The sequence below is a fragment of the Sinocyclocheilus grahami genome, unplaced genomic scaffold, assembly GCF_001515645.1.
Source record: "Sinocyclocheilus grahami isolate Dianchi unplaced genomic scaffold, SAMN03320097.WGS_v1.1 scaffold881.1, whole genome shotgun sequence".
NCBI lineage: Eukaryota > Metazoa > Chordata > Actinopteri > Cypriniformes > Cyprinidae > Sinocyclocheilus > Sinocyclocheilus grahami.
In genome coordinates, this window is record NW_015506060.1 from 343449 (window position 1) to 354074 (window position 10626).

General features: G+C 36.0%; 2 protein-coding genes across 2 annotated transcripts in view; both read right to left on the reverse strand.

The window, feature by feature from the left end:
- olfm4.2 (olfactomedin 4, tandem duplicate 2) overlaps nt 1-2531 on the reverse strand; it is a 3616-nt gene extending 1085 nt beyond the window's left edge. The window contains exons 1-4 of the mRNA XM_016248520.1: nt 2478-2531; nt 2204-2371; nt 1200-1412; nt 979-1123 (exon numbers count right to left, since the gene is read on the reverse strand). Of these exons, the coding sequence (XP_016104006.1) occupies nt 979-1123; nt 1200-1412; nt 2204-2371; nt 2478-2531 (580 nt within the window). The remainder of the gene's footprint in view (nt 1-978; nt 1124-1199; nt 1413-2203; nt 2372-2477) is intronic.
- Nucleotides 2532-7913: 5382 nt separating this feature from the next.
- On the reverse strand, nt 7914-10359 carry LOC107563618 (vitelline membrane outer layer protein 1-like). The gene is made up of 5 exons (XM_016248524.1): nt 10109-10359; nt 9843-9970; nt 9592-9705; nt 8360-8541; nt 7914-8263 (listed from the first exon to the last, which is right to left on the reverse strand). The coding sequence occupies exons 1-4, from the start codon at nt 10313-10315 to the stop codon at nt 8361-8363; spliced, it is 630 nt and encodes a 209-aa protein (XP_016104010.1). The 5' UTR covers nt 10316-10359; the 3' UTR covers nt 7914-8263; nt 8360.
- Nucleotides 10360-10626: the final 267 nt, after the last annotated feature.

Sequence of the window (10626 nt, forward strand, 5' to 3'; positions counted from 1 at the left end):
GAGAGTGTGTTATATATATATATATATATATATATATATATATATATATATATATATATATATATATATATATATATATACTATTGATATTCTAATATTATGTACAGTACAGTGACAGACTTCTGAAAAGCCCCCTTTGAGGGTTTAGGTTTTTTTTTTAGTTAAGTGTACAAACAAAACAAATCCATCAAGATATTTTAACTTTAAGCCATTAAATCACATGAAGAAACTGACTAATCTACATCTGGATGGCCTGAGGGTGAGGACATTTTCATCAACATTTAATTTTTAGGTGAACTATTCCTTTAAGTCCTGCCTCTACAAGCTTGCACTTCTGAGTGCCACACCCACATCTCAACATCCAATTAAAAATCCAACGCTTACAAATCAAGTCTCTCCCTACTTTTTTTTTTCGATAGTTTGTTACACTTGAAGGTACATTACAATACAAAAGAAAAAAACTATCAGTAGGCTACTTCTGTGTTTTATTCTTCTTCTTGTATAAAGCAAGGAAACATAAAATATACATATGCAGATACAGGCTACCTGGAATACAACAAGAAAGGGCAATGCTTCCCTACTTCAAATTCAGATTTCCAGGATTTCATTGACCATGGGAACCTGGAGTCGGTAAATAATCCAGACATTTCAGTATTAAAGTAACATAATCTGACTACACTCAGTTTTTTCTTAAAACAAGTAATAAAAGCTAACTAGTCTCAATCTATGACTTAAGAGCCTGTGACCTGAATTATTTATTTAAAAGACCCTGAGATAACAAAATAGCCCTGTTCTAGAATATTTAAATTAATATTTCCATTAAATACAAATGGAGATCTGTAAATATTCGTATGTGTGCAATACTTAAAATTTCATTCAAATATATTTTTCAGAATAATCTCCTTTATGTATATAGTTAAAGTTAAAATAAGTTAAAATTTTCCTCTTAACATTCACAGAAAATGAGTTTCAGCCTACCTATTCCTGCATTAGAGAAGTCATCCTTATCATCCTGGCATTTCTCCAGTTTCCGCTGAAGTTTGGCGAACTCGATGCGAATCACTTCTAAGTTGCTCCGGTCGTAGCTCTCCAGTTGGTCAACGATTAAACTCATATTGCGAATCTTACAAAGAAAACAAATTAGACCCATGCAAATACTACATTGGCATGATGTTTTGTGTAAGTGAAGAAAGCTTCACCTCAATGTAGAGACTCTCGAAGGCCGGTGAAGATGAGTTTAGAGATGCTTTCAGTTGTGTGACCAGAGCCTCAAACTCTCTGAGCTCAATGCGGAGGAGCTCAAACTCCAGTTTGATGTACTTGTCCGGTCCGCTCTCCAGACTCTCCACACGAGTTGTCAGGTTGGAGAGATTGCCGAGAAGAACTTCCAGCTGAACCTTCAAACTACTGATCTGAGCATATGAAAAAGAAATGATTAGAACTGCAGCAAATGAGAAAAAGGTGATAATGTAGACCTCTGCTGGTGGGTCGTGACACAAAAACATCTCAGACAGACATAAATCTGAATAATAAAAGTAACCGTGTAATCATGTATTGCAACAGCAAAATGCATAGATTTAATTGACTTCTAACAGTGAGAAGGAGAATATGTCAAAGGTCATTTGTCCAATCACAATTAAATCAGACAGATGAACATGGACAGAATGTGTGATGCACTCAAAACCATCAACAACACAGGGTCAAAGAAAACACGATGAGGATGAACATAGTCTGTGCTGTAAAGTATAGGCTTCTGAAAGCACCATGCCATCAAAATGCATTGAGTTGATTGGAAACCCAGAGGCATTTAGAAAAAAAAAATATGAAAAAGACTTGAATCACACTTCTGCTCATTACAAAAAATATTAATAATTGTGCTAAAATAACTAAAACTAAAATAATAAAAATCCAAATCTATATAGCCTACTATATTGAAAGAAAAAAAAAAACACACACACACACACACACACACAACAGAATTACTAAAACTTTAACAAAAATTAAAATCCTGGCTCAGGGATTCGATGTGGGGACCTTCTTGCTGTGAGGCAACAGTGAGACCCACCGAGCCACTGTGCTGCCTGAATTATAACTAATTCTATTATAACTACAATAGTATAATAGTAACAACACTGGCTGGGTCCAATATAAAATCCACATCCTGAGCAAAACTGCTCATCTAGGTTGTATGAACATAATATACCTTGATGATCTGGAGCTTGACCTTTACAGACAGTTGATTTGAGGTGGTCTGCATGTGCTCCACACGGTCTGCTGGGAATGAAGTGTCAGGCAGGAACACATTACAAACACACTGTCCAAACTCCCCGACGGAGCCTTCGACATGGCCAGAGCCCCACTCTTCTAGTGACTGGACGACAGGAAGGAAAACAGCATTATAGCTTTATTCTTCTTTACGTCTGAGACCGTTCAGCAATGAATCACATCTGAGATCGCGAGGTAAGAAGGACTCTTACCAGCCAGGAGTGAGCAGGAGCCACAAGCAGGAGGACAAGCAGCAGGAGATCCATCGTTTCCAAATGTTTCTCTTTCTCAGCTACAGCCTTATGTACAGCATGTTATCAGGACTAATCTGCAGCACATGTCTGTTTCTCATGTGTATTGTGGTTGATATCCAACGGATGTATGATGATGTAGCTTATGCACACAGTTCATGTTTGCTTAAGACATTTTATTGGTGGACAACATAAGATGGTGAATTATTATAACACGCAAATTCGCAATCGACCTGAGAGGAAACGTTGTTTACAAAACCTGTTAAAGGTATTAAGTGAATATTTTAATAACTTGCTATCACAATGACTGAGCTGCTGGTGTGTTCTCGACCTCTATCCATCCGTCTGTGCATCCAATCATCTGTCCATGCAAAAATAATGCATTAAACTCTTTGGGGTGTTTCAACTGACAGCGCAGTCACCCACAAAAAATAAAAAAATTAAAATTAAAATATAGCTGCAAGCAGCGATTACTGGGGTTCAGGCGCTTTAAGGCCTTTATGACATGGATGCTGTTGGATTCGAGGCCAACCCGAAATGTATGGCTGATACCAGAACATATCAGCGATGGAGAATATGCTCACACACACACACACACACACACACACACACACACACACACACACACACACACACACACACACACACACATGAAATGGTTAAATCATTATATTAACACTCATTAATCATGCTTACACACACACACACACACAAACATGCACACACATTTTGTTGTGTATATAGATATTTGAAATAAATGACAGGTAACAAAATGCTTACTACAAGTCTTTATATGTCTTTATATATAATTTTCAGGTGTCAATTTGATCATAAATAGTTGTGTAGTTATAGCCATTTTTATGATTTTTTCCTCTTATAGCGCCACCAAGTTGCCAAACTTTGCGATTTTTTACTGTGACCATTGACATTCTATCTACAATCTCAATTAGGAGTGTCAATGGTCCGCTTGAGAGATAGGTGGCGGTAATTCACTTATAAGTCTGCGATCCGCCGTAAAGCAAGAAGAAGAAGAAGACGCCTCACGCGCCAGCTGAAGAAGACGCGAAGGCACTCAGGACAGTTGGACATTGCGGTGAAAATCAGAGGTAAAAAACGATATAAATACTGTTCAGTTTCTTGCACAGACTGATTGTTTCGTGTCTTTACACATCAATGTATCGTCACGAGCCGCAGGGTTTAATTTGGTTTTGTTTGTGTATGTTTTTTTGACTCTCAAAGCCATGATTCCCATTCACCTCCATTATATGACTGACAGACTGCAACGGTTTGTGTTAAAAATCTCCGTTTGTGTTCTACTGAAGAAACAAAGTCACCTACATCTTGGATGCCCTGGGGGTAAGCAGATAAACATCACATTTTCATTTTTGGGTGAACTGTCACTTTAAGACAACGACAGACAATCCTCCATTTGAAAGCACAATCCACAGTAACATTCATCTTTGTGTTCTTATTAAGCAGGCACTTAAGTCTTTCTGAGGTTTGAACCTTCAACGATCAGTCACCAGCTTACATGTTTAACCATGAAGCCACCTCATATTACTGTAGTAGATGCAATGTCTGACTGACCCTGAGACTAAACCCTGCGGCGTATGTTCCAGTTGGGCAGATGTCGATATACCCCCACGACCCCCAGTTCATCCCATTCAGCACAGTCAGCTCTGATCTGGAAAAACATCATGGAAATGAAGTGATGCATTGCTACAGCACTGGCCTGATTGATTAAAATACTGATGAAATTAATTGATTGATCAAGAAGACACAGAAGGCTTAAGGAAAACGGGTCATATTTATACAACACAGATACATACAACAACATACAGGATGTTCTGGGCATCCAATCAAAGTAGTCAGAGGTCAAACATGACCCTATATGGATATTAAGAAATATAACTACAATTAAGATGTGTGTACGAGCATATATGTGTGTGTGTGCTTGGTTGCCGTTATCATACGTGTGTACCAGTCTGTCCGAGATCTAGTTCTCGTTTTGTCTAGGTGTGACCATGATGTGCACACAATGAAAGGAAGTTTCACAAGTGAAAGGAAGTCAAACGTGAAGCTTAAGAAATAAGAAAAGTATATAAAAATATATATTTAATTAGAATAAGAAATAAGAAAGTTAACAGTCTTCTTAAGTCATATGATGCTTTGCATGAAGAAATAAATATCCACAGAACAAACTCAGATCAGTGTTTATTAATGACCTGCATGTAAACACACTTTAGACAAACACTGACTGATCATTGAAACAGCTTTGCTTGATATTTGATTTACATTTTTTAATCTTATACAAGTTTTTAAAGAAAAATAGATTCTGTAAAGCAGAAATCGGACCTTTAAGCAAAAACAAAACAAAATTGTTTGAAGAACATGTTCATATTCAAAAGAACCTATCTGCACTATAAAGAAACATTTATGGAATGGAAAGATTTCATGGATGTTAAAGTTTCTTTATGGAACCATAAATGCCAACAAATAACCTTTATTTTTAAGAGTGTAGGATATAAATATGCCCTCGGAAAGGTAACAAAGTTTAGCATGGATGACAGTATTGTTCATAAATGTAGAGATCCTGTAGAGTTCACTGTTCATTCCCTGGAAATGCATGAAGCATAAGAGAGTTACTTTGAATGCAGTGTAAGTCGCTTTAGATCGAACCGTCTGCCACATACACTAATGTAATCAAACATCTGATGTAAAACGTTGCGATAAAGGATGAGACTTCAAGGTGCTTCTCAGAAAGAGACTTTAATGCTGATACATTAAAACAGGCCTTTCATTGCAGCAAACACATTAAAATAATTGTCCATTGGGAACAGATTTAACTTACCAATAATAATAGACTAACTAAATTAGGTGACTAAACATAATTCATACTGCATTGCAAAAATAAAAATAAAAAAATCTTCCTCAGTATTTTGGTCTTGTTCTCCAGTACAAATATCTAAACATTCATAAATCAAGATACATTTACTAATATTACTTTTTTGAGAAGCAAAAAAACAAGTCTTGTATTATGAAAAATATATCAAAATGAAGTGTTTTTGCTTAAAGAAAACAATTGCCAACTTTTTTAAGGACGTTGAATAATCATACATAAACATAATAAATCTACCTTGTTAAATAGGCAAGGCAAGGCAAGGCAAGTTTATTTGTATAGCACATTTCATACACAATGGTAATTCAAAGTGCTTTACATAAAATAAAATAAAAACAATAATCACAACAATAAAACAAGGAATTTAAAAACTTTGAAAATTATTTAAAAAAAATTTGATTTAAGAGGTTTAAAATGAATTTAAGAAAACGATTATACATATAATATAGTGCAATCAGTTCGGACATCGCACAGTGCTCATTCAATAAATGCACAGCTAAACAAATGAGTTTTGAGTCTGCATTTAAATGTGACTAATGTTTTAGCACATCTGATCTCTTCTGAAAGCTGATTCCAGCTGCGGGTGGCAAAATAACTAAAAGCACATTCCCCTTGTTTTGTGAACCCGTGGTATTTCTAACTGACTCAATCCTAATGATCTGAGTGGTCTGTTAAACAATCAGTTTCGGCTTGTTGTTTTTGGCTTGTTTCTCAGAATCAATCTCGTTTCTCAATAGATCATAATCATAATAATAAAACAAATAGTACATGCTGTAGTAAATCTACCCTGTGTGCTAAGGATGTTTAACTGGAAGACAAGACAAAAGTACAAATTATTTAAATTTACATAGTTATAATTAAAAAACAATTGGAGTTAAACCCTGCAGTTTTTGCTTAAATAAAGAAAAATTGACAACTTGTTAAAGGATGTTAAATAGTAATGCATAAAAAATAGTACATATTGTGTATATATACAGTATATATATATATTTGCCAATCAGCAGCCAGGAGCACTGAACACAAACTGTCAGTGTGCTTGGAGTGTTTTATTTGGTAAAATTCCCATAAAATGTTAAGTTGCTGCTTTGATTTAGTAATTTTGGAGAGTTCAGAGAGAAATACTAAGCATGTACCTCAACACAGAGAATATTAGCTCAACATTAAAAACAACTTTTTTGCTTTCCTGTAGTAAATATCAACTCTTGCAAGGAAAAGATCAGTTAAAATGACCATCCTGTCTTCATTTACTCAACTTCATGTCGGCCCAATCCCCGTATGATTTTCTTTCTTACGAGAGACAAATTTAACTAGAACTATTTTCACACAACTTGACTTCTGAAGTCATAGTAATTTACATGAAGAAATAAATACACTCAGCTACAGAATCAGTGTTTATCCATATGATCGTTCAAGACAATAATGCAAAACTAAATGATTGTGAAGTCAATAAACGCACATTAGACAAACACTGACTGCTCAAATGCTTCTCATTGCCAGTAAAAGCATGTGCCCTTTGAAACAACTTTGCTTGATAGCTTACATTTTTTATTATCTTTCTTGAGATTTTAAAGACAAATAAATACTGTAGAGTAGGTTCCTTAAAGGAATAGTTTATCCAAAAATGGAAATTGGTGAAAATGTGCTCACACTCAGGTCATATGAGATTAGGATGAGTTTGTTTCTTCCTCAGGTTTGTAGAAATGTAGCACTGCATCAGTGTCTCAGCAATGGATGCTCTGCAGTGAATGGGTGCCGTCAGAATGAGAGTCCAAACAGGGGCCGGTTGCATAAACTGCTTAGACTAGTCTTAAAAAGTTAGTCATGTCATTTGTTTCTTCTAGACTGGTCATAACTTTTTTAAATCAGTTACAAAAAGGTAGACTGGGCTAATTTGAATTAAAAAGTAAGACTAGTTACTTCTTGGCTAACTGCTAGTTGGTCAAACTAGTTCTTAAGACACAATCTTAACATAGTAACTATGTTTATGCAACTGGCCCCATCTGATAAAAACATCAAGCCACATATGTGTTTAGAGCTGTTTAAATGCTGCTTGATCTGTGCAGATTTCTCTCCTGATTCACACCAGAACACTGACTCACTGGATGAAGCGTTATTATGGATTATGGACTCTATGTATTTTAGTTAAACACGTCTTAATGCTGGACGTGTTTCAGCTTTTGTCTTCTCCAGATGTTAACTGATGGACTGGAGTGCTGTGAATTACTGTGATGTTTTTATCAGCTGTTTAAACTCCATAAAAAAGCTCCTTTCAAATGGCATTGCTTGGACCTTTTGGGACATTTTTATTTAATGCATTTTTTATGTTGATATTTAATAGGTTCACAGAAATCGTTTATTTAAATCATTTGAATTAAAGTTATTGGAAATGTGCATATTCTTCACAAAGCATTTCTTCATTTGTTTTGATTAGTCAATCATGAGAAATTAAAAAAATAAAATAATGAGATGCAAAGAAATATCAGGTCGGCGAAGAAGCACATTAATCAACAGACAAACACTAATGTCATTTCAAGCTAAATATATATTTTAATAGATGTTAGGATATAATTATGCCCTCAGAAAAATGACAGGTAACCAGGTTGACAGCTTTACAGTTAATGTCGAGTATACAGAGATTGAACTGATAAAACACTTTGCATTGCCATGTAATAAACGAGATCATGTACAGTCGACCTCTGCTTTGTGTTGCGGTCCTGATCACATGCTTTATTTTGTGTTAATGACTAGGTGTTGTATGACATGGTTCATGGGAGCTCATAACAGTATGCTGATCAATTATTATGATCCATCTGTTCTTCTTGCTGTTCTTGTTGTTGTCCTCTAACACCTGAAATAAAAGCCAAACTCAGATAAGCTAGCACTAACATCACTGAGATCTTCCAAACAGCTCTGCGAGCCGAGTGTTTGATTGCGATCGCTTCACCTTAATTGCAGCAGAACATGCGCACGTCATTGAGAGAGGTGTCGTCTCCGTGTCCTTGCGGCATTTCTATCCGCGTCTTGATACCACAAATTCCCTTTCCTTGACATGTTTGGCTCCAGTCGCCCCAGTCGCCCCAGTGTGTGCCGTCACCCAGCAGTAAATGCCCTAGACTGCATATGAACCTGGAAGAAATTTGGATGTGACAACATTATGATAAAATATTTTATTTCAATCAATACTAACAAAACAAGGCAAAAATATATCTTGCAACTTGCAATTTGACCAGAGGCCTGTAGCACAAAACTGGTTTCAGTGGCTACTCAGCTAAGTTTGAGTAAACTTGAGTAAATTTTGACAAAATTATCCAGTTTTTCACTCCAAAACTGAGGTGCATAAGCACAGATCAATGAGGCCTACAATCAATCAGTTCCAGAAAGATTAGGTGATATAATAAAGCATAATAATGAGCAGTGTTGGGCAGTAATTAGCTACAGTAATAATATTACTTTTGCAGTAACTAGTAGTGTAACTACCAATAAGATTTCAGTAATAATATTAGTTACCATCCATAAAACATCTCGTTACTTAGTTACTTTTGATGCCTCAAACCCTACTAATTTGAAATCCAACAATCCAATAATTCCTAGATTTATTTTCATAATTTTTACGATTTGCACAGACACATGAAGTCAGCAGTGCATCAGGAAAGCTTGGGATATGGAAAAGCTTCCTTTCAGCGAATGGAAATATTGCCATTACACTGATTTTGTCAAGAGAAAAGCTGATCTGAACACAGTAAGATGTGTGATTTCTTTTGATAAAATACCTCATGAAGTATAATCATATATGGGTAACAAAGAAATTATAGCTTCAAGCTACACATGACATCCAATGTAGATTTTGGTCAAATGATGAGGCAGAAATATATTGTTAGTAATATTTTAGAAGAATTTTGTGGGAAAGATACACAATTACAATGATAATATAAATAATGTAACTAATAGTGTAACTAATTACTGTTGCCAGAAAGTAAAAAGTAAAGTAATAATATTACTTTTGAAAGGAGTAACTAATAACTTAGATCGTAAATAACTTAATAAATTGCATTTTTGGAGTAACGAGCCCAACACTGATAATGAGTGATTTACAAGCAATTTGTAAAACACCGGTTATTTTTGACCAAGAGCACCAAATCAGGTTAAAGGATTTTCAGCACAAAAGCAGATACTCACCTGATGTTGTTTGCAGCTGTGTCGTCACCATTTCCTTGAGGCACTTCAACTCTCAGGTGAAAAGCAGTCAAGAATCCAAAAGGACACCATTTGATATCTGTCCAATGACCCCAGCTGAAGAAAAAACACAAAAAATCATTATTTTCAAGAACATTCATTTATCTAGCTTATGAAGAAACTGACTCTTAACATAACAGTTCTTAATAAAGGCAAACCTGCTACATTATTACTCTTTAGACTGAGCCCATTACCTGCCTACATCTGACCCAACTGAGACGTAGTTGTAATATGAGTGTGTTAAGCCTGTAGACGTATGAACACAGTGAAGGCGTATCCCGTTGAGTGCAGTATCATCCCCACGACCAATGGGATCTTCCACCTTACAAACAAAACAAAACAAAGCAGGTGCAGTTTCCTTAGAAATACCTGGAATTTAATTGCTAGCAGCAACTCCAGAGTTTGGACCTTCAACCTTCTTTTAACCATTAAGCTGTAATGAAGTCAATTCTTAGCTTACCTTTAGACTAAACCCTGCGGCGTACATTCCACTTGGACACATTTCCCTGTGACCCCACGACCCCCATCCCCTTCCGTTCGGCACAGTCAGCTCCGATCTGTAATGTCTGTTGACGCTCCGTTCAGGACGTCTTCCTGCAGACTGAACGCTCACCTGCAGCCCAATAATGACTAGCAGTGAAAACATCATGGAAATGAAATGATGCATTGCTACAGCACTGGCCTGATCGATTAAAATACTGATGAAATTAATTGATTGATCAAGAAGACACAGAAGGCTTAAGGAAAACGGGTCATATTTATACAACACAGATACATACAACAACATACAGGATGTTCTGGGCATCCAATCAAAGTAGTCAGAGGTCAAACATGACCCTATATGGATATTAAGAAATATAACTACAATTAAGATGTGTGTACGAGCATATATGTGTGTGTGTGCTTGGTTGCCGTTATCATACATGTGTACCAGTCTGTCCGAGATCTAGTTCTCATTTTGTCTAGGTGTGACCATGA

Excerpts from the sequence above, each read along its gene's own strand:
- LOC107563618 (XM_016248524.1), bottom strand. The coding sequence starts at position 10,315 with ATGCATCATTTCATTTCCATGATGTTTTCACTGCTAGTCATTATTGGG. Across the intron at positions 9,706-9,842 it reads GTTGGGTCAGATGTAGGCAG|CTGGGGTCATTGGACAGATA; the intron begins GTAATGGGCTCA and ends TTTTTTCTTCAG. Across the intron at positions 8,542-9,591 it reads ACAGCTGCAAACAACATCAG|GTTCATATGCAGTCTAGGGC; the intron begins GTGAGTATCTGC and ends AATTTCTTCCAG.